The sequence below is a fragment of the Lytechinus variegatus genome, chromosome 14 (assembly GCF_018143015.1).
Source record: "Lytechinus variegatus isolate NC3 chromosome 14, Lvar_3.0, whole genome shotgun sequence".
Taxonomy (NCBI): domain Eukaryota; kingdom Metazoa; phylum Echinodermata; class Echinoidea; order Temnopleuroida; family Toxopneustidae; genus Lytechinus; species Lytechinus variegatus.
The window spans coordinates 28706249-28731366 of NC_054753.1; the positions used below are offsets into that span (position 1 = coordinate 28706249).

The following is a 25118-nucleotide window of genomic DNA, read 5'->3' on the forward strand; positions in this document are numbered from 1 at the left end:
ATATTGCATCAATACAACAATGACGCTTGGAGACACGATCTATCCTCTATTCAAAGTCGTTTGATTTCTTCTGCAAGTTGACATGTAATTTTAACATAAATTTACGTCTAAGCAATAAATGAAGCACATATATATTATCAATGCTCCTCATACAAAATAATGCCACATATACATAAATTGTTGTAAAAGAAGCAGGTTTCACCAAGTGATGTACAATACATGTAGTAGATTGGTTTCTACATAAGTATTATTTCAGAATAGAAACATGCCAAGCTATTACAATTTAAAAAAGAACCGAAAATTTCAATGACAATTCAACATAATTCATAAGAAAATACTCAATGTCCATTCTACGTATTTTATGGGATTCTACATAGTTCGTTGAAATCTGGAAATACTTTCATACAAGTCAGACTTTATGCCAATACATGTACATAAAATACTCAAACCACAGATGACTGGTAGTCAATTCACTAATTATTGATTAATTGAATATTTATCAAATTTCAGGAGGTTGAATTGGAAAAGGAATATTTTTTTAAATTTGAGTGAGTCAATTTCTTCTCAAACTGATTTTCATTTACAGACAATAAAATCCCAAGAAGTTTAATGTTAAACCAGATCAGAGTAAAAGAAACTTTCATCAGCTGGATAGATGTGCTTCACCAACTGAGGTACAAGAGATTCCTTAACTTCAAATTTCAACTTAGTCAACCAGATGCAGGGATTTTAGTAGCTTATGAAACTGTCTGTCGATATCATGGAAAAGAACTTGATATTTCCTTTTCACACCGGAAAAAAAAATTGCGCAACTAATAAATTTCTGTAAGATTTACATAAATTTCTGTAAGATTTACATAAGATTTCTGTAAGATTTACATAAATTTCTGTAAGATTTATGTAAGATTTGACCCATTCATAATGACAGCAGTAAAGGAGCAGTGTTCTTAAAGCATTGTTAATTCTGTAACTCACATCTATTAGTATTACCTAAATGACCATCACAGAGCAAATCAGACATTCATTTCAATAGAATTAAAAAAAAATACTCATCAACTCTTCCCATCTGAATCACAATGATAACATTATCGTTTCATAGAATTCCCATTATCTCATTAAAGGAAGGCAACATGACTGTTTTTAAAAAAGGGCATTAAAACATTATCTCCCGGATTTAAAGAGTATCAAAACATCTCCAACTGCTGTAGGCTTCCTCCCCTTTTATGAGTTGTGCAACATGTCCATGAGAGGAACTCAAAGACATCTCTCAATATCAATGCAATTCAATTCTTGCGATCGACAATAACCAAAAGCTCCCAGATGTAGCTCATGCCATTAACTGTGTGATCAAGATACCACGTGTAGCCAGAATAGCATTACATCAAGATGGATATTAAAACACAAGTTGCCAAGTTCCAAGATGATTCCTCCTCATAACTTAAGAAGAGATTGAGAACACGGTGTGAAACTGGATGCGACTAGACTAGCACTAGCTACGGTACGACTAGATCAGAAGTTGTTTGGTCACACAGCACTGAACGAGAAGTAGAATTTCTAGTTCGATGCACAAAGTGAATGGCACACTCATGCCTTGTGCTACATACAGGAACTTCTGGTTATTACTGAAAGCAAAAATTAAGTTCATGCTATTGAGTATCATGCATATTCACTTCAATAATACCTGCTCGATAGCACTTGAGATTCAATTAACTCTTCAGGCATCAGTTCAATGCCATGTCCAATGGAATTCAAACAGAACATACAGTTTACATACATGTAAAATTCTCTTCAATAATACCTATTCAGAAGCAATTGAGCCTTATCTCTTCAGGGGCCCGTTGCAGAAAGAGTTGCAATCAATCGCAACTCTAAAAATCATGCGCAACTTGATTTCCATCTAATCAACAATTTGGGACTTGCGATTGATTTTTTGACTTGTGTTTAAACGCAACTCTTTCTGCAACAGGCCCCTGATATTTATTTGAATGGCAGTTTGTTAGATTTCATGCAAAGCCTCACACTTATTCTTTTCAACAATACCTGTTGAGTAGCAATCAAGCTTTAATTTCCTCTTCAGATACATGTATCTTTTAAATGGCAGTTTGTTGAAGTTCATGCAAAGACTCATACATGTTCTCTTCAGTATTAAGATCTCTTCAGTAGCAATTACGCTCAAGTATTCAAATAACCTCTTCAGTCACCTGTTGGGTGACTGTCCAAGCAGAAACATACTTACATGCATTCCCTTCAATAATATCTGTTCAGCAGCAACTAGAGCTTTGACGTCCTCTTCATACTCTACGTTGAATGACTGTTTGATGGAATTCAAACAAAGTATCATGCATATTCTCTTCAAACCTTTTCAGTAGCAGTAGAGCTTCGACTCCAACTTCAATCAGTCTGTTGAATGGCAGTTCATGTGAGTTGGAGCTAAAGCATCGCGCATTCTTCTTGATCTGTGACCCGATCGGTCGTAAGAGACCTTCAAAGTGGACTAGGACTCCTACCATGGTTTCAGATCATAGACAGTATCCCAAAATCCTTCAGGGACTCACGAAAGCGGATCTCTATAAAACACACTGTTTATGGCAGCTGAAGATACGTAGGAAGATCGCACATATAAACTATTTGTTCTTGAAGAAGTTTTGTTCGTAAAAAAAAGTCACGTTGCTTGAAAGCACTAGAGGTCAATCAAGGTCACATATCTCCTTCTCTTCTACTATCTGCTCTTTCCATGGGATTATTGTCATATTCTTTATCCTGTAGAGAGAGAGAAAGAGAGAGGAGTGAGAGAGGGAGACAGAGAGAGGGGGAGGGAGACAAAGAGAGGAGAGGTGTTGGTGTTAAAAGAGTAGGCAACAACAAGCCAGACAACAGAGAGAAAAAAAAGTTTGAAGGGGGGGCAGTCAGAGGACAGGGGGATATTTACAAATATATCAGGCTTTGAGAAAGTATAGTGGAATTATTTATCCGAGGTTGGTCTGGCAAGTAGTTTTGCCAGTCCGAGGATTAATGACTCCCATTATGCTTTCGAATGAAACGCCTGATATATTTGTTTTATATCCTACTTTTAATAATTTATAACCAAAATCTATGGCCAAATCTATGTGCTCAGCTTGCAAAGTCCGGTTACTTGAGTTGAATTACCTCCTTTCTCCGAGCCATCATGCTCAGCGGAACGCAGATTAGTGCCTGCGCCGACGCATCGCTGGACTTTTGGCTGAGAGGCACTGTTCTTATGGTAACTGTCGGATAAACTGGTACTTGTCGGCTAAAATGTCCGACAAGTCCTTTCATGAAACGCCCCCCAGTTTTGTGAAATAATGACGTCAGACCTCGATATATCCAAAAATATATCAAGGTCTGACGTCACGCAACATCATAGTTGAAATATATTCGGTCACATGATGTTACTTGAACCAATCACTATAAAGGATTTACTCTATGTAGGATATAAAAGAAAATGGACAAAGAAGATAATGAAAATATAATGAGAATACTGATATTTTGGTCAGATTGTGAAGAGCCGTCTTGCTTTCTTATATGTATGATTTCAACCACATCTACATGTACAATGTGAATCGGTTCAATTTACAGCATATGACAATAAAAAGTGAAATATACCAGGCGATCTTTCAAAAAAATCACTGTCTTGCAAAAATGCTCACATGACCCAAGCTTAAAATGTCTCACCAATTACCATGAGACTGAGTCATTTTAATGTAATTGTGAACCAAAATTCATATCACATATCGTCCTTCCAATATGCATTCATAATCTTCAGTTTACCCGGTAATCATTGATTATATCATTTGCAAGACATAGCCAAATTTTATGAGAATAAAGATGACTGTGACCTCTGACCCCAAAATCTAAACATTGACAAATATACTGGAAAAAGATCTTACCTCATCTTCATCATCCCCTGGATTTTGTAAAACAGGATTTACCTATAAGTAAAGAGAAGGGAAAATGATTGAAAACACGTTTGCAATATTCTTATTGACCGGGTTAAAGATGATAATGAACCATATGTATGTTCCTATTATACACCAAAGCTGCAAACCTTAATTGTGAAAAAATCCAATTCTTTATTCATCTTTATCCCCTTTTCAAGCCTAAAATCCTCTTTTTCTTTGAAATTTTGAAAAACATACTAAAAAAATCACTCCTACTAGTTTCAAAATTCTATTTCTATGTGAAAAACCAATTAAGTGTCACTTTACTCACGTTCCCCTTAAAAATCTGAGTTAATAGGGTAAAATTTAACTAATTGGCAGCTCTGATAAACATTTCAATGGGGATAGTACTGAAGGGATACCAAGCTTGTGGTCTTTTAAGACAGGTGACCTTTTCATACAGATGGTCCCTAAAGTCTGCAGATGCAAACCCTGAGTGAAACTTTGATTAAAGAGAAATGCCAGTAGTTGCAGTAAACACTGATTTCATGAGAAAGTCTGTAAAACCAGGCTTAATTGTCAGTATATCATCGAGGATATAGATCTGGTACAGTCACATAAACTGAACTTTGTGAAATCTTGAAATCTACACTGAAAAATATTCACACTGAAGATCACCAACACAGATAAGCGCACGTGGGACAGTGTATTTTTATTGCTTTGAATGTCGTGCCCGACGCTTGACCCGAATCCTGTGCTTATTTGCTAATTTCTCAGCAATTACACAATTACTTCCAGAATCCTTTGGCACATATTCTTTATTTATACAAACAGACACTTTGGTGGTCATTTCATTGGATTCTGTACGAACTCATTTTGATATCGTTACCAAAACTAGCATTTACCTTTAACAAGTAGGTCTTCACACAAGACTAGTACATACAGGGCCTTCTGTACGCAAGACATTGTAGGCTACGCATTCAGACCACATAACTTGAGTGAAGGGTTTGCAGAACATAGTAGATTTGACTGCATTATCGCCAATGGTGATTTTACACAATTGACCCAACTTTACAATCTACATGGACAGGTTTTTATGTATCTGCACATAATATGAACGCTTTACTCAAATACCTTGCCAAGCACGGGACCCCTGGGGAATGTGAAAAAGAGATAATAACTTACTATATTTATATTTTGATCATTATTTTTATTATCATCTTCATTTCGTACATCTCCCTCATCATCTTCACCATCGTTGGCTTCCTCATCATCTTCTTCAGGGGCTCCTTCACCAATATCTACAGCAATGAAAATCATGTAAAGGGAAAATTAAAAGGGAGCAAAGGAGCTGGTGTGAGAAAAGAAAAATGAGAGAATAAGGTAATTGAAGTTTTGAGGAAAATATAGACAAACATTCAATAAGTTAGAAGTGTTTGAATGTCAACATCACTGATATTATGGAGATTCTTCCAGTGGGTGGGAGTACTGGCGGTGACACAACAATTTCTCCTCCGAGACCTGCTCCGGCCTTGATATCTCAGAGAGCCTGTACGCTTTAAAGGATAGATGGCGCACCGTATTGTAAATCCATCCAATCCAAGAGGAATATGGTAGTAGTAAAAGGAAAACATATCTTTTCTTACCAATAGCATTTGGCATTTGGACTTGAGCATCTCCGCCATTCTCTCCATTTTCTATATTATTATCTTGCTCTCGTAATCCAAATTTACTGCAAAAAAATAAATGATAAAGAAAAATTAAAGTAAAATCAAATTAGTACTAAGTCGGTATGTTTGTACACACTGGTTCCCAACTGCTTCCATCGGGATCAGGGGTGATTTTGTCAGAACTGGCATGCCAAATGAAATAGGCAATGTTGATTAACTTGTTCATGTCAACTTTCTTAAATCATAAAGCAACTTTCACTTGACATTACATTTCAAACCTGTAATCATCCGAGTAGAATTAACTGTATGGAAATTAGATTAACTTGAGTTTTGAAATTTATTTGCCTAAATATTGTTTTGTGGGCTCTGCCATATTTTTTTTACAACTGTAGGACCTTGCCCTAGGCCCTTGCTCAGGACAAGGAGTGAAAAAAAGTTGCCATATTTGGAAGTTAATGTGGTGGAGACCAAACAAAAAGCAAGTGTCATAATGATAAAGGCTAACTAATTCAAGAAAGAAAATTGAAAAATTCTGCACATTAAGTTTATTACCACAGTCCCATTTTCCCTTTCAGTTTCCTTAGGGTACCAATTAAATATAATTCATAGGATATCTTAATTTCACTGAATACAAGAAAATATTTCACCAGTTTTGGCAAACATTACAATGCACTCATCTATGATTCATGCAATAGTGGTCCTTGCTCATGAAATATATTTGTATTCCATTCTGAACCACCCAATACGATAAAAGAATTAAATTTCAAAATTTATAAAAGTTGAAGAAAATCACTTTTAAATGTTCCTTTTAATTACCCATTTTCTCTTTGTTGTTCTTCTCTGTGGCCATCCTGCTCCATTCTAAATTTTTCACCCTGTAAAGAGAAAACATAAAGAAAATTTTGAATAAAAATTTAAAATACAAACATTGCTCAGTGCACATCGGTTTTAAAACTACACTACTCCAGAAGTCAGATTACATCCATCCTGCGTTGCCGTCCATCTCTCTAAAGCAGCCACCTGCCTGTAGTGACCAATAAGATCAATTCTCATGGAGTCAGACTATATATACAAACCTGTCTATAGCAGTCACCTGTATATAGTGACCACTAAAAGAGATTCCCATGAGGCAGATTGTGAATAACAACCTGTCTTTAACAGCCACTTGTCTATGAAGGCCTGTATTTTGCCTTTCCCATCGGTGGTCGCTATAGACAAAATTCAATTATGTTTCTTTATTTCCTCATCAAAAGTTTTCTTACTAAGATCTCCTCTATATATCATATAAAGGCCTGGTCCCAATGCCCAAAGGACACAAAACATATCCATAACGGATACAGCACACAAGCAAAATTTTGGGGTGGCTCCATCCATTTTCATCAGCTCCAAACAATGGACAAAATGGGTGAATAATGAAATCACAGTGGACGGATGTTCGATGGATGTAGAGCATATGAAATATGTACGCAAAGAGTACACAACAGATACATAACGTTTTCCGTTTTATATCTTCTCTGCATCCATAAGTGCAGTGGAAACAAGCCTTTTGTCAGTGTCCATACCTGTTCAGAAAAATAAATTCACCACATAGCTTTACTGTCTTTATACTCCTTAATTATCTTAATAATTTTCTCTGAACACAACATGGCTAAAAATAAATGCACCTACTTGTTCTTCTTTATGTTTTCTCTCTTGTTCTTGTATCTGTCTCTCAGCATCGTTGCCTATAAACATTCCTCCATCTGTATGGGAATATTCAGCAGACATTCAATAGTTATGTATTTAGTTACTATGAATACCTTTATCGAGTCCTTTAGGAAGCAGTAAAGTTAAATGTCACAATTTACCTGTCCTTCTTGAATTCATAAAGAGAACAACACTCAAGTCATTCAACAAAGGGTTTAAAGGCCGATAAGCAGAAAGAAACCTTATTTTGTCTAAGAAATAGTGATATCTGTATCTGAGGTTGAGAAATAACTAATGCAAAATGTATCAAATTTGTAGATAATCACAAATCCTTCCTCCAATTAATATTTTAACTTGTGGTTGAGCAAAATGATTTGCTCCTCCCATCTCTTCATCTTTCTCTAACTTTTGTTAATCCACTCCCTCTCCCATTCCATCGCCCTCCTTCAAATTAATCATGTCATGGACCATGTGGTTAAGAAATCTGATTTGCTCCTTCCACATTTATCTCTTCATCTTTCTCCAACCTTTGTTTATCAACACCCTCTTCCATTCATTGCCCTCCTGCCAATTAAATATGCACTGTACCTTGTGGTTCAGAAAAATGATTTGCTCCTTTTATCTCTTCACCTTTCTCCAACTTTTCTTTTTCCTCCTTCTCCCCCTCCCCTCCCCTCCGACTAAACCTCCCTACCCCTTGCTTGCATCCATCAAATACCTTGTGGTTGTGCAAATTGATTTGCTCCACCCATCTCTTCGTCTTTCTCCATCTCTACTTTATCGTCCTCCTCCTCATCTCCTTGTTCTTCTATCCTTTCTCCGTCACCATTTCTAGCTGCTTCTTGATGAATCCGTCTAAGTTCTGCTATCTCTGCAGCCCGTTCTTGCTGTCTTCTCCTTGCCTCTACCTCTTCTGCCTGTTGGTTCCTATCCAGTCTGTACAAACGATATATCAAATGAATGAATGAATAATTGATTGAATGCATGATTGAATGAATGAATGGATGAATGATTGAATGATTGAATGAATGATAGATTGAATGAATGAATGAATGATTGATTGAATGAATGGATGATTGAATGAAAGAATGAATGATTGAATGAATGATTGAATAAATGAATGAATGGATGATTGAATGAATGAATGATTGAATGAATGAATGAATGAATGAATGGATGATCGAATGATTGAATGAATGATTGAATGGATGATTGAATGAAAGAATGATTGAATAAATGAATGAATGAATGATTGAATGCAATTCATGTGTTTTATATATCAAATTAGCACTAGTAATAGTTTGCACATACTTGTTAACAAATTCAGTAATGAATAGGTCAATTAATTTCAACTGTCAAAAGAGGTTCTAACAGCTCTTGGGAAATAACATAAAATAAACATTTAATAGTACATCTACACGTCATTTCTCTCCGTTTATACCTCATTTCACAAACTGCTCAAGCCAAGATATTTTGAGGGCATTGCAACCTTTCATCAGAACCAGAAAAAAAATACAGATCATTTCATGAAGGTCCTTCATATTGGGAATTGGACAAACATATTTTTTTGAACTGCCCGTTTATCATTCAAGCAAGAAAAATGTAACCTCTCGCAACAACCTAAAGGCTTGGTCTCACTGCACTTACGGATGCAGAGAGGATGTAAAACGGAAAAGAATTGTGCCATCAGTTGGAAAACCCTTCACATAATTGCTTTATATGCTCTATATAGATCGGCGCGATAGCTCAGTTGGTAGAGCGGGGGATTCGTATTTCGGTGACCCGGGTTCGATTCCCACTAGGTGCGCTAGTGCCCTTTGGTAAGGCATTAATCCTCAGTACCAGGTCCTTCGGAGAGGACCTTAAGCCGTCGGTCCTCTGGTTGCTTGCTTACAAGCATTCATGCTTTCTTAGCAATCAGGTAAAAAAATCACCACCAATCTCAATATCCATCGTGCATCCGTCCACTGGGATTTCATTGTTCGCCCATTTTGTGCATTGTCTGGAGCGGATGAAAACGGTTGGAGCCAGCCAAAAATTATGCTTGTCCGCTGTATCTGTTATAAGTATGTTTTGTGTCCGTCGGCCAGTGGGACCGGGCCTTTAGATGTGCAAAATTGAAAGTGATTTGATGAGCAGATTCCTGTTTCACAAAACTTGTTACGATAATAAATTTACAATAGCAGAGTGAAGCAACTGAAATCATTTGATTTGATTGGCTGATAGTAGACTTGCATTTGTCATCACAACGGCCCGAATTCACAACGGTGGTTTTGAAAACCCACGGTTGAGTCAATGGTTTATGCAGATTTCCTTTATAAATTACGCTTACTTTACCGCGTATCGGGCGCGTGTATAAAAACATGTCCAATGCTGATGCGCGCTTTTGTCACAGTGCGCCAAATTGACGCCTGTAACCATGGTTAGATACGCTATTTTATTCATGAGTCCACTGTTTAAGGAGTGGTTTCATGAATAAAAACAGCGCTTTTGTCACAGTGCGCCAAATTGACGCCTGTTACCATGGTTAGATACGCTATTTTATTCATGAGTCCACTGCTTAAAGAGTGGTTTCATGAATAAAAACAGTGGACTTGTGAGTAAAATAGCGTTGATAACCACAGCAACAGGCGTAAATTTGGCGCACTGTGACAAAATCGCGCATCAGCATTGGACATTTGGTATCCACGCGCCCTTTACGCGCTAAATTAAGCGTAGGAAATAATTCCTTAAAAAGCTGTGTGTGCTATGAATGCCTAGCTTAGTCAGGTAATATAGGATCGCCTTGAGCACCTAACAAGGTGGATATGAGCGCAATATAAATACCCTATATTATTATTATTATTCATCTATACAGGTAACCTGCATAAACCATGGATTCAACCGTGGGTTTTCAAAATCACCTTTGTGAATTCGGGCCAGCAAGTCTTTATGAAACCGGAACCATCTTACCTTCTCTCCATCTCCAAGCCTTCCTCTTCCTCCTCCTCTTCTAGTTTCTCATTGATTCTTCTCATCTCCTGTTGCTCCTGAGCTCTTTGCATCTGTTCTGCCGGGTCCTCTTGGTCCGGACGGCGCAATGGAGGGAAGCCCTGATGCGGCTGGAGGGGTTGGAATCGGTCCCGCCCGGCTCCTACCATGTCGTTTCGTCTAAAAGGACGAGGTCACCGGATTAATGCTACATTTGAGTTTTTGGCATTATCGTGAAAATGAAAACCACTATTCACTTAGTACCAAATTGTTCCATATTTCCATCTCCACTCACTTTGTACTCAAATGAAAATGCGCACAAACAAATCAACGAGAGGTTCCCAAAACCACGATCTGGCCAAGTTTTTATACCAGCATTAAAATTTTTCAAACTTCAAAAGCATTGTCAAAATGAAAACAAATATTTTATTGTGAAACACATGTATGTAATATTACTATAGAGGTTTTACGAAATTTTATTTCTATGTCATCCAGTTTAAATACATTTTGGTTTTTTTTTATATTTGTGTGCTGCTGTTGATGTTTTATGTAAGTGTATATCTTGTTGAAATTTGAAATGAAGTAGATTTTAAATCAAAATGCATTGCGCAATATTGGGTCCTCTTAAAGGTAAAAGGAAGAAGTTGCAGCTAACAATTACTTCATGAGAAAGTCTTTAAAATCAAGCTTAATTGCCACAATATTATCATAGATCTAGATCTGGTGAATTGAAATAAACTTATTGAAATCATGAAATTTTAGCTGAAAACTGATCATTTTGATGATCACTAACACAAAAAGGCATATTTACAACAGTGTATTAATATTGCTTGGAAAAATGCCCGACGTTTTATGGAATTCCCTGCTTATTTTGCTCATTTCTAAGCAACTACATATTTTTTCTGAGAGTCATTTGGCACAATTTTTTTTGTTATACATTTAAACATCTGAGTGGTCATGTACATGTAAAAAGATTCTGTTCTAAGTCATTTTGAGATCGTTACCACAACGGGTATTTATCTTTAATGTATAATTTACTTCAATTTCAATTTCTCCTTTGTGTATCAAAAGCATGAAATGAAAGAACGTTTCAGGATACAAACTTTGCATATAGCAGTACAACATACATCAACTAAAATTAAAAAAAAATAAACAATTCTGAAGATGGGAAGAACATTCTTGCCAAAAAGCTGAGTCTGTATGGTCGTTTAAAGGACCAAACATATGCCCACAAATTGTACCATGAAACCTCTACATTGATCAAAAGATTAGTGTTAAAATTTCATTTTTTTTTTAATCACAAACTCTCAGCATTAGGACCGGACATGTGGCTTAGTGGTAGAGTGCCCTCCTCATGAATGGGGGGTCATGGATTCAATTTCTGACCCAGTCATACCAAAGACTTCAAAAATGGGACCTTCTGCCTTCTTCTCGGCACTCAGAATTTAAATTGGAGGATAATGATAACACATTATGTTATGCAGGGGAACAGCTTACAGCTGACAGTGGCTACCCTGGGTAAAGAGTTATTATTATCATTATTATTCATTATATAACTCAAACGGAGATTCTTGCCATCTGATTGGTTGAAAGGTGTTCAATATTTGGTCCATTCTTTACAGCGTGCATTTTGTAATTTTCCATTGCATGGCGACCATGCATTTTTTGTTTTTCCATTGCACGGTAAGCGCGCTAGCGCTCCCTCATTATAATCATGTGTATTCCTACTTACCTGTGTGTGTATGTGTGTTGCGTGTGTGTGTGTTTACGCGCATGAAGTTAGCGCAGATTAAACTGACTGTGCGCACTCGATTCAGATCCATGAAGCAATGCGCGTCACAAAACAATGAAAGTAAAGGGCCGATGAGCTGTCGATACATGGTGTAATCCACTGACTAGCAATTATCAGAGAAAAGGAGTTGATGGAAATAGGCCAACCTAATCTTTTTTATTCCTTTTTTATATTTTAAAAACTTTGTAACTTATGAGTTATATAAAACAAATAATGAATGTAAATATTTGTGCAATGGTAACACCTCGTTGAATGGAACTTTACATCTTTCATCTCATGAAAGTATTCTTCCCATTGCACGCATACACATTCATTATTTGTATACTATTAAACATACCCTTGGTTCTGTCCACGTTGAAATTCATCTGGTCTTCGGAGTTGCTCTCTGTCTCCAAGGAGATTTTCACGATTCTGATGTTTAGGGGAAAAAAGACAATTAGTTCAATTGTAATCATCATTCTAATTCATTCTCATAATGACAATATACAATTCTCATAGGGTGCCGATCACCATATGGGCCCCGTCTTACACAGAGTTACGATTTATCCGATCAATCACAACTATGGACGGCCAGCAATGCCAACATCTAAAATGCAAATTCGTTCAAAATATTTTCTTGATAATAATGTATATTCAAACATTCATCATTCTCTTGAAGATTCAGTGTGATTTTCCTAGTTTACAAAGGAGATTGTGCGAATTTCCTTTGGAAAAATTATGGTATGGATGGATTTAAAATAGATAGATAAATGGTATTTATTGTGATAAAAATTCAATTAGCAGCCAAAGGCTGAATTACATGAATTTGTACATAGTAAAATTTTAGTTAACAAACAAGCGAAACAGTAAAAAAAATAACAACAAAGTATACTAATGTATAATACTGGAAAGGGGATACGAAAAGAAAAGTATACAGAGGGAGAAGTAATGTCAAATACAGTTGATATTGATTGGATCAATCATAACTCTTTTTTAAGACGGGGTCATGGTCTCTAAAGGTAGGAAAATACAAAATAAATAGGCAGAAAGAATTGAGTACCAAGTGTTATATAAATTCTGGTGAATTTGTTGCCATCGGAGGAGATGAGTTTCCATACAGGGATTTTCATTTCTCTGCAGAGACTTTCCCCACATTTCAAGGCTAGCCACTGCCTCCCCTCCCCCCTTTATATCCAGAATACAAAGTTTAGATGCATTTGATAAGTTGACAGAATTCTCCCATGTACAGTCTCTATAGCCAATCAGATTTTACATTAGAGCATCACTTTGTAATGGAATTCACTGTTTTCCATAGAAAAGGTAATTATTAAAAAAAATAATAATAAACCAATGTACATAGCCTTCTTTATTGTTCGATAAAAAGACGACATTTTGACATGATGTCAAGTGTAAAGCCCCCCCCCCCCTCCCATTGTCAAATTACAATTGACTGTATTGTCACCCCCATTATGATACATCTAGTTACCTGGAGTCTTTGTTGCTGAAGTTGATTCTGTTGTCTTCTTTCTTGAAGGGCTTTCTGGTACTGTTCATTGGCTTCTACATTCTCATCCTCCGATTCATCTCCTTCATTATTCAGTTCCTTCTCTTGTTGCTATAGTAACCAAACATTCACATTATAAACATGTGTAATTTGATTATGATTAGCATTATTAGCATTATATCATCATCCTTCGCATTGTCCCCATCCTCCATGTCATTATCATTATTATTAGTGTATTATCCTCCTCTTCATGATCATGATCATCATCATCATCATCATCGTCATTATAATCATCATCATCCTCCTCATCACCATCTTGATAACCATCTATCGTCATCCATCATTATCAACATCATCATCAACATCAATATCATCTTCATCATCATCATCATCACCACCACCACCATCAGTATCATCATCATCATAAAAATCATCTTCATCATTATCATCATAATCATCATCATCCTCATCATCATCATCTTCATAACCATCTATCATCATCTATCATTATCAACATCATCATCAACATCAACATCATCATCATCATCATCATCATCACCACCACCACCACCATCATAATCATCATCATCATAAAAATCATCTTCTTCATCATTCTAAAACTCATCTTCATCATCATCATCATCACCATCATCATTATCATCATCATCACCATCATCATCATCATCATCATCATCATCATCACCATCACCATCATCATCATCATCACAATCATTCACACAGTGGACAATATATTACCTCATGTGCTTGATAATCCACAGCTCTTTGATCATCCCCTTGGTCTGGTACTGCCTGCTGGCCCTGCAAACATAAAATGGCATCAAATAAACATTTAGAATGTTATCCTACATTTTTGCATTTCAGTCTACATATGCCAGGCAACAGGACTACTACCACTGTAGCAGCTGTCACTATTCCATCCTCACTAACAGAAATTATTTATGGTGCGGTTTGACCTGATCAGCCATCTACGGACCAATCAAGCCTAACTACTCCAAACCCCAGGATGATTAGATAGTCTTTGCTGCATCGAAGGACGAACAACACTTGAATACCATATCCACGTACACTGAGATGTTATCATGTATTCATTGCTATACTGTCTTCTGTGAATTGTATTACATATACAGTATAAGTAATTACCCTGTGATAGATTTTTCTTCTGAGATTAAGGAAACATAAACTTTCTCTGAAAATATCAGATAATGACTTATAATTAAAGAGGTACAAAAATAGATCAAATAATGCATTCGAATAATCGTTATAAAACAATACACTACTGGTTTAAACGAAGGTTAGGCAAATTGTCATTCAAATGATTATTTTTATACATGTGTTTATCAGAAATTAGATTACCTGGTCATTTTCACTGCTACTTTCATTTGGGTTTTCTCCTTCTTCTTCAGGCTTGTCCAATCCAACATCTCCTCTCCTATTATCTGCTAACTGGTTACCTAATCCCTAAGCAGCAGAAATTAACAATGGCAGATGGTGAATTTTTACTACTGATGAAATGCGAACGGCCAAACAAAACCCAAAAGAAGTCAGCCAAAATGAATATTGAGATTCTTTATAAACTTTTTAAAAAGCGGCTTCTAAGTAATGAAGTGATATATAACTTGTAAATATTGATAAACAATAACCAATACAAGTACTTGAGTCCGTATAAAAGTAACTTCTAGACACTGAAGAAGCCAGACAGTTCTCTTTTATAGAAACAATTAGACAAGGAATTTCTAGGAATTGAAATTGGGAATTCTCCACAATCACTTTGCAGAAATATCCCACATCTGATGCATTTACAACCTAATATATTTTTAACAAACAAAAATGCTTGAGATTATTGCCAGTTGAGTAAAATGTACATTTCCTGAATCAAAAGGCGATATCATACCTGTTCTTCAAGTCGTTGTTGTTGTTGCTGCTGCTGTTGTTGTTGATCGGGTGCATTTTGCTGAAATCTGTTTCTGTTGAAATTATACTGTGGCTGGTTATCTTCTTGATTCTAATGGAGCAAAGAAATAAAAATAAAAAACAAATTACAATCAAAACAAAATAAGAACGGTGAGGATTTGTCAATAAGAGAAGTAAGACTGTTAAATTATTCTATTATTAATTAGAAGTGGTTTCTTAACAGGAAATTTCAATGTTTTTTATGCGTAGTACACATCATATCTGGGCCCCTTTGCATAAATTTTACCATTATGGTAACTTTGCCATCCATGCATGGAGACCTTGATTTTGTTGGCTGTTGATCCGCGTTGCCATGGAAGTTACCATTGGATTGCAAAGATACCATAACAGTATACAGATATTGCCTACCTAGAGTTTGAATATAACATTTCCTCTCCCCGACGGAGTTATATTTTTCCCAAGGGATTACATTTTGCCCGAAGCGCGCAGCGCTGAGGCAAAATATTATCCCGAGGGAAAAATATAGCTTCGGAGGGGAGTTGAAATGTTATTTATTAAAACGATGGACCAGGCAATATCTGTTATATTATATAGTATATGTGGATTCGTCATCAGAAATTGCATTCATCATCTGGCTCAAACTCGAAATTCTTGCTACAGCTCTGATCCATCTACGTCATAATAGATTTTTTTAATACATCAAGCGCTTTACTACATACAATCGACGCGCTAAAACTAGAGCGTACATGTTTACACTTGTTATGCAACTTGTATGCAGCGAGTGACATCACCTTAGTGAATATCACGCCGCAATTGAAAATACAACGCAGTACAGTATATTCCCTGAGGTGACATCAAAACCTAGAATATAACAAATGCGATCCGCGCAGCTATGGTCACGTGATGGCGTATTGACCTATCACTAATTCGAATCTACATAACCTATGTAATTTTAATTTTTATGCAACAGGCCCCTGGACTGTCAGCAAAAGTCCATTTCTTGATACTGCAAGAAGATCAACAAAGGGAAAAAAATTCCCTTTCAGAAGAAAACTCCTGGAAAATGGTAAAGTAGGTACTCATAGAGTAGTGCATGTGATTTTTTTTATGTTAAAAGATTGAATTTCAATAGAGTAACTAAACTTACTTTGAAAAGGTATAATTCATTAGAGTAAATTACAAATTGTATGATTCTTTCCAACTTCTGTCAAGAGTAATAAATCCAATATATGTGACTCATTATACAAAAAAAATGGCATGAACAGATAACAGAAAGAGAGATTGTCAACGTAGCACAAGCGTTAACCCTTTATAAGAGAATGGTGAATGAAGCAAGTAGCAACAATGAACAATTTTTAAAAGGCCCAAAAATTTATGTAGGTGAGAAAAAAATGGTTACTGAAAGACACCATAGACTCACTGTTTCAACAGGTTTGCCATTTTGGTGGTAGCGTTGTATCATGAGTTCTTTCTGCCTGTGTCTGTCAAACACCCTTTGACCAACTCCTGGATCACCACCCAACTGTTGCTGCTGCTGTTGCCTTGAGTCAAACTGAACCCGGCCTGGATTGTTGTAGCCACCCTGTTGCGGTTGTTGCATGTCAAGCTGCTGCTGCTGTTGCCTCAAGTTCTGCAATGCCTGCCTCTGTTGCTGCAGCTGTCTGTTTTCCATCTGATTGTATTGTGGTTGCTGTTGTTGTTGTGGCTGTTGCTGTTGTTGTTGCTGCTGCTGTTGTTGTTGCACAAACGGGTTCCTCTGGTTACCTTGAGGAAAACCTTCAACACAGCGTAGTAAAATGCATCATGTCAATGAAAGGTGCATGCACTCAAAAGTCAAGAAAGGTACTCAAATATGACTTGGTGATAGTCACGAGAATAAAATATTTCAGTTTTGTCCATTTCACACAGCTTTGTAAATACATCAAATAGTAAATATTACCAAAGTTTTCTTCTCATAAATGCAGTTTCATCATGGATAAATCTTAGTCATTTTCTTATATTGGAGTATATGGAGGAGTGCCCTTACCATACATCACAAAAACATCATCAATTCAAATCCTGAGATGTTAAGTAATTACAACCTTTGAAATTTCATTAGCTCCGTATCATTTATACAATTTTGTTCAAACCTTCATCTACATGCTTATTTTTGTTGTTTCAATCAAAACAACATTCCATTTGACTTTGATCTCCCATCCATTCCCAAAATACTTTGTGAGGTATTGAGAAGAAGGGCTTATACAAATATTTGCACAACACCAATAGGCTACATATCGCTATCAATTTCCAGGGCCCTGGGAACAATTCTTTTTACTGGGGGTGCTGAAGTAAATTTGAAAAAGAAAGTATTCACTACAAACTACAAAATTCGACAAGCAAAAAAAAAAGGGTTTCAACACAAAATGGTGGCTATTTTCAATACATTTCTCAACTTTGACACACCTACCAGAATTCCAGGGGGTGCTGCTTCTGGAAAATAATACTACATGCATAATACACGCAGCGCCCCCTGGGAAAATCAGGAGGGTGGATCAGCACCACCCCCAAATCCCAGGGCCATGTCCATTTCTAAACAATAGTGTCTCGATTTCCAAACCCAACTCCAATGTTGGATGTTGGTTTGCATTTAAAATATGGAACTCATCCTTGCTTGACACCTATCCCAACACCAGCCACAAGTCTATTTTAAGTGTCATAGTTGATGCTAATTTTAACCACAATACAAGCTTTCAAAACTGAGCATGAAATCCTTCATTGTTACCTGGTACTTGTCTGTTCAACTGAGCGGCAGCTTCTCTTCGCTGCTGCTGATGTTGTTGCTGTTGTGGTTGTTGCTGTTGTTGAAGCAACACTTGTTGCTGCTGATCCTGTGGATTTGGTTGTTGTTTCTCTTGTTGCTCTCCTTGTTTATATCCTTGTAGACTCTCGATGTGTTGCTGCAACCAAATCCAAAAAAAGTTAGCTTATCAATGCCGTGGATGTAATCATAATAACAAAGATTACACAGGTCACAGCCTTCGCTCAGTCTTGCCCACAGACATATACAATGCATATGTTTGCGCCTTCTCCACTCCCTGGATGTTAAGAATCGACATAGGCTTGTAAATCTATGAAATCTGGTGGGTGTTTCACAAAGCTGTTTAAAGCTACAAGCGACTTTACGAACGACTGGTGATCCTTTCTTGTGGTAAATGGTACACTCCAGGGCCCCGTCTTACAAAGAGTTACGATTGATCCAATCAATCTCAACTGTATGGAAAACCATCCATACCATCATTTTTTTCTACAGGAAATTCACACTGAATCTTCAAGATAACAATGGATGTATGAATAAAGGTCATATCAAAAAATATTTTGAATAAATTTGCATCTAGATGTTGAAGTTGCTGGCCGTCCACAGTTGTGGTTGATCGGATCAATCGTAACTCTTTGTAAGACTGGGCCCTGATGTTCATTGGCGTTGGTGTAGGTAGTTACTGAGAGGGTATTACCAGGTGCTTGTAACTTACATGTACGAACAGCTTTATGAAACACCAAAAGAGAAATACATGAACCTTATGGCATCTTGAATTTGGGGGTTCTATTACCTTGTATTGGAGGTTTTTCTGGGATAAATCTTCCAGTTGAGCCTGCAACTGGGCATTGTTGGTCTGAAAAGAAAAACAAAGTACACACAAAGGAGAAATGACTTCAGCTGAATATTAAGTCTCTAGTTCGGGGACAAGTAAAACCAATACTTCCATAATATTACAATGATATAAATGCCCACATGATTAATATCAGTTAAACAATATTTCAATATGATCATAGTTTCATGTTACAGGATAATGACTGGATGTCTACATATTTGTTAGGGCAATATTGTTTTGTGCAATATACAAAATTAATACATCCTACTTTAACAGTCAGTCAGTATTTCTATCACCTAAATTTCAATTAAAATTGAAAAGCTTTTAAACTATGTAAAATAAATATACATATGCTATACAGTGCGTATCAAAAAAACGGGACAGATTTGAAAAGTCTATAAAATTTTAGTTTAAAATCATTATGTCTATATTTTGGTGTTAATAGGTGCTCTAAGGTCTCGTCTTTCAAATGCTATGAAAAAAAATTTAGTTTCGTTCATGCTTGAGCGAACACGGACGTTTTTGTTGGGGGTTCAAAAAGAGGCTTGCACCAGAATTGCGGAATATGAGTAATATGATGTTCGGACTTCTTGCTAATTAGCAGACTTCCTCTTAACCTTTTCATTATCTTTGCCATAATTTTCAAATCATGCGGTCAAAATTCATTTTCTGATCTATTTATTTGCTTGAATTATTCTGTTATTTCTTTTTAATTTGCTCTCTGTTAGCTTTGAATATTCCTTCTTCAATCTAAACTTATTTTTTATCAACCGAATTATGGGAGAGCATGGATTTTTTTTTCAAATCCTTTCATTATGTGCTACAAAGGTTATGGTGCCTTTTGAACAAAGCCACACAGATGGGCGGGTGCTCGGGTTGCCCCCCCCCCTCAATTAAAAAATTCATGACCAAGAAAAAAAGTGGACTGGAAATAAGGAAAGATAGAAAGTAAAATATGATATCATTTTCTGAATATTATGTCAAAATCTATTACAAAATTTGATATTGTAATTTAAAAAAGTGGGAATATTTGCGTGCTCACTTCGCTCGCTCACAACTTTTTAATACATTTTACCCGATCTGCCATATCTAGCTCCCTCAAAATTGACTCAATACACCATTGTCATTGAAAACATGAATCCCTTCCTGCATTTCCTGTCAAGCAATTAAACTTGGTCAAGGAATTAATTACCCCTTGAAAAATAGATTCATGTCTTTTAAAGGTACATAACATTATTTGTTTCACATAATAAAACAATTTGAATAATCACAAGTTTTCCCAATTTATATAATTCAAATCTTCTTGCTTGGGTTGACCAAAACAAAATCTTCTTTTCTCAGTTACTTATGAAGGAAAATTAAAAGGTAAGAGAAGTTAAAATGAAAAAAGCAAAATAATGTAATTAAATAAATAACTTTGTAAATGAAATTTAACAGCATAATTCGAAAATTGTGGCACAGATAATGAAAAGGTCAAGAGGAAGTCTCCTGATTAGCAAGAAGTCTGATCATTGTATTACACATATTCTGCAATTCTGGCGCAAGCCTCTTTTTGAACCCCAAACAAAAACGTCCCGTGTTCGCTCAAGCATGAATAAAATTTATTTTTTTAAATTGCATTTCAAAGATAAGACCTTAGAGCATCTATTAACACCAAAATATAGACATCATTATTTGAAACAAAAATTTTATAGACTTTTCAAATCTGTTCCATTTTTTTTTTATATGCACTGTATTTCTTTAGGGTTCCACATAATTTATAATTGAGGCATAGTTGCACCTACCAAATTGGCAAAATCGGACTGAACCAGATCAATTTCTTGTCACTTTTGAGCATGGAAAACAAAAGTTTTGCATTCCTACAGCATGGGAGGACTTCCTCGACTCTTGCTTCGCACTACAAATATGCCCTCAATCTTGGATAAATCCCTGTGATGTCCAAGTAATTTTTTGAAACACCAATATTTTTTATTTCAATTTGAAGCATTAAAAGGTATTTTTCTTCCTTGGTACTTGCGAACATAGCTACCGCCACAAACCAAATGGGAAAAGGATGTCTTGAAAGGGACAGACATTATAGGTAACTATCAGTACGTTTCCGGAAACTGGGCAATCGGGCAAGTGCTAATGTACACCCTGCACTACAAATATGCCCTCAACCTTGGATAAATCCCTGTAAGGTCCGAGTAATTTTTTAAATCACCTATATCAGTCCTTCACGTTTGTAATTTTGTGGAGCTCAATAAATCGCTCTCCTTATTTTTTTGAGGAGCTCAATTGAGCTCCTCATAATCGCTCTCCGTGAGGAGCTCACTATCATGTATGATAAATTGTAGATTTTTCTTATATGCAATAGCTGTGTTAGCTATTAATTAATCTGTGGTGAAACTAGGCCTGGGACACGTCAATACGTTTACAAGACGTCATGCACGCTCCTGCTAAAAAAAAAAAAAAATGCTAAAATTTCACATTTTACATCCTTAAATCCATGAAATGGCCTTCTTTTTTCTCCATAATTCCTTGAAATTATTTTGATTTAGTTTAAAACTATCAGAAAAATGAAGAATATTCACCTCTTTCACGACTCTGATTTGAACTTACCTCGGTAAATATTGTAGACCCACATGTAGACTTCCATGGTGTTGCCATGAAAATCTACATATGGGACTACATGGGACTGCAACATTTACCTAGTTTAAATTAAAATCAAAGTCGGGAAAGAGATGAATATTCTTCATTTTTCTGATAGTTTCCAACTAAATCAAAGTAATTTCAAGGAATTATGGAAAAAAGAAGGCCATTTCATGGATTTAAAGATGCAAAATTGAATTTTTACCAATTTTTTTTTTTTTAGGAGGGCAATTTTTTGCTCTCCTTATTTTTTGTATGGAGCGCGGTAGGAGAGCCGGTGCGATCGCGCTCCTCAAAAATGAAGGTCTGCTATATTTTTATTTCAATTTGAAACATTAAAAGGTATTTCTCTTCCTTGGTACATGCGAACATGGCTACTGACACAAACCAAAGAATATGAAAAAGATGTCTTGAAAGGGACAGTCACAGACATTATGGCCCGAATTCACAAAGGTGGTTTTGAAAACCCACGGTTGAGTCCATGGTTTATGCAGATTTCCCGTATAAATGACGCTTATTTTACTGCGTATGTTGAAAAAAAATGCTGATGCGCGCTTTTGTCACAGGGCGCCAACTTGATGCTTGTAGCCATGGTTATCCATGCTATCTCATTCATGAGTCCACTGTATTGAATAATGAGTACGCTCTTCAAACAGTGGACTAATGAATAAAATAGCGTATCTAATCATGGTAACAGGCGTCAATTTGGCGCACTGTGACAAAAGCGTGCATCAGCATTGGACATTTTTTACACACGCGCCAGATACGCGCTGAATTAAACGTAAGTTATACAGGAAATCTGCATAAACCATGGACTCAACCGTGGGTTTTCAAAACCACCTTTGTGAATTCGGGCCTATAGCTAACTATCAGTACATTTCAGGAAATTGAATTTCAGAAGGATGCCATTACCTGATGCGTGTTGATCTGCATCACAAAGGATTCTACTTGTTGTGCTAGCTGGTCTCTGTCTGCTTTCATCTGCCCAAAATCATTCTGAATAAAAAAATAAATGAATAAAAGGTAGTAATCATTGCCATTTTCATTATTATAAACAATATCTTCCCTATCATTACAATTATCAGTGGAGCGTTGTGGCCCTGTGGATTAGTCTCCGGACTCTGGTCTTCTTCGAATCCCAACCATGCCGTAATTTCCTTCAGCAAGAAATTGATCCACAATGTGCTGCACTCAACCCAGGTGAAGTAAATGGGTACCTGTTTATTCCTTTGAAACGCAGCGCGCGTAACAGCTGCACTGCTAAAGCCAGGGTAATTATGCTGCATATACTGTAGAGTGCTTAAAGACTTCTTACAAAGTAATTATTAAGCGTTATATAAGCAAGTATAATTATTATTATCATTAGCATCATTATTAAGCAGCACTATTATCATCACCATCATCACCATCATCATCATCGTCATCATCATCATTATCATTATCATCATCATCATTATCAGCATCATCATTATCAACATCCTCCTCCACCTCTAAATCATCATTATCAGCATCAACATCACCATCTTTATCCCCACATCATTATCACCATTATCATTACCATTGTTACCAGCATCATCATCACAGACATCATCAACCACAAAAGGAAGATCCTTTGAATTCTACAAACCTGTATTTGTCTCATATTGTAAACGGTCTGTTGATGCTGGTCGGTCAGTTGGTCTAACGACCCTTGCGCCTCATTCAATTGAGCTGCATGGCAATAAAATAAAGGCATGTAAAGTTAATAATGTTAGCTTTTACACAAGGCAGAAACTCAATTTTTCCAGTTCTGCATCTTAGATACAATGGCTCGCAAGATTCATAAATACACAATGGAGGGCAACATTAACACTGACAATGATACTTTCATGCATTTTCTTCATTTCCATTATTATCTTTGTTGTCATAATCATCATTATGAATCATAATGAATGAGGATATGTAATATCAATGTTATTCAAACTTGAATATCGATGTACAAAAATATCAGTACGTTGCATCAGATGCAAAAGAATATAATTAGTATAATATGTATAAGAAGCATTGGATGTTAAACAGAAATTCATTTGCATTCTGGTACAGATAACAAATAACAGAGAACACATTTTTGTACAGTCTGCTTTCTTCTCTTGCGAAAGTATGGGAGGTGTGTCTGTGTGATTCATATCACACTATTAATGCCATGATCCAGTGACCAAAAATACCTTGTAAAACTTGTAACCTCCTGCTTGCATCTTCCTGCACTTTAGCTATATTTTCCTCGTGTTCGTCTTTCTGCTCCTCAAGCTGATTCTGAAGGTCTCTACTTAAGGCTTTCTGCTTCTCAAGGTCCTCCTGTGTGTCATCATATTGAGCCTGACAATAAAAAAAATATCACACATAATTACAATTATAGTAGAACAAGAAAACAAAGGCTTAGCGGAAGTTGAAGGTGAATGGAAAGGTGAGAGGATGAAGAAAATGAACAAGTGTCGCTAAGGCGAGCACATAATATAGAGAGGTGTTGTGGCTCAGTGAATAAGTCTCCGGACTGTGAACCACAAGGTCCAGGGTTCAAATCCCACCACAGCACTAGCGCCCTTTGGTAAGGCGTTTATCTACATTTGCCACTCTCGACCCAGGTGTAATAAATGGGTACCCGGTATGAAGGAATTCCTTGAATGCTCGATGCGCCCGATCAGGGTATCCATGCTAAAGCCGGGGTAATAGTATGCAGTGCTTAGAAACATTTGTATTAAGTGCTATATAAATGTTGCATATGATTATTATTATTATCAATATGCCCACCTGTAATGCGGAAAATGAAGTTATTAGTCAAGCAAGAAAAGTGAAAGGTGGCGACTTCACCTTTGACTGTCTGACCTCAAAATCAATAGAATTCCTGGGATCTATGCTCGTATCATACACACCAAATAATATTCATGAGACTATAGGTTATGAAGTTAAACTAAATTTATCACGTTAACAAGGACTTCACAAGGGCAAGATGAAAACATGTCACTGTGATCTTGACCTTTGACCTTTTAACCTTTTTTTCAATTCAATTCATTTCATTTATTTAACCTTAAAATCATAAGGCCTTCTGGGATCCATGCTAGTATATCATACACACCAAATTATATGAACCTAGGCTAAGTTAAACTGAAGTTATCGCGTTTACAATGAAAAGTTAACAGACGGACAAACGATGGATACGACACCGAGCGTGATACCATAATACGTCCCGTCTAGACGGGCAAATATGAAGGGTTGGAGGATTAGAAAGAGAAGTGGAGGAGGAGGGAGAAAAGAAAATGAGAACAAGTAAGCAGAGGAAGAAGAATACCTGTACAATTTTATAGAACATAAATAATGCTGTATTTTGTCTCAAACATGTTATTCTTGTTTTGATTCTTCCCTCAATCCGAAGCATTCCTAGCCCAAATG

General features: G+C 36.4%; 1 protein-coding gene across 1 annotated transcript in view; it reads right to left on the reverse strand.

Annotated features, from left to right (window-relative positions):
• Positions 1 to 1913: 1913 nt before the first annotated feature.
• The window catches only part of LOC121428153 (trichohyalin-like), a 32752-nt gene continuing 9547 nt past the window's right edge, over positions 1914 to 25118 (reverse strand). The window contains exons 5-23 of the mRNA XM_041624746.1: positions 23897 to 24047; positions 23320 to 23402; positions 22605 to 22688; positions 19020 to 19082; positions 18194 to 18368; positions 16853 to 17208; positions 15413 to 15523; positions 14875 to 14979; positions 14257 to 14319; positions 13483 to 13611; positions 12355 to 12428; positions 10208 to 10405; positions 7974 to 8191; positions 7238 to 7311; positions 6386 to 6444; positions 5546 to 5631; positions 5085 to 5200; positions 3909 to 3950; positions 1914 to 2760 (exon numbers count right to left, since the gene is read on the reverse strand). Of these exons, the coding sequence (XP_041480680.1) occupies positions 2698 to 2760; positions 3909 to 3950; positions 5085 to 5200; positions 5546 to 5631; positions 6386 to 6444; positions 7238 to 7311; positions 7974 to 8191; positions 10208 to 10405; positions 12355 to 12428; positions 13483 to 13611; positions 14257 to 14319; positions 14875 to 14979; positions 15413 to 15523; positions 16853 to 17208; positions 18194 to 18368; positions 19020 to 19082; positions 22605 to 22688; positions 23320 to 23402; positions 23897 to 24047 (2250 nt within the window). The 3' untranslated portion in view covers positions 1914 to 2697. The remainder of the gene's footprint in view (positions 2761 to 3908; positions 3951 to 5084; positions 5201 to 5545; positions 5632 to 6385; positions 6445 to 7237; positions 7312 to 7973; positions 8192 to 10207; positions 10406 to 12354; positions 12429 to 13482; positions 13612 to 14256; positions 14320 to 14874; positions 14980 to 15412; positions 15524 to 16852; positions 17209 to 18193; positions 18369 to 19019; positions 19083 to 22604; positions 22689 to 23319; positions 23403 to 23896; positions 24048 to 25118) is intronic.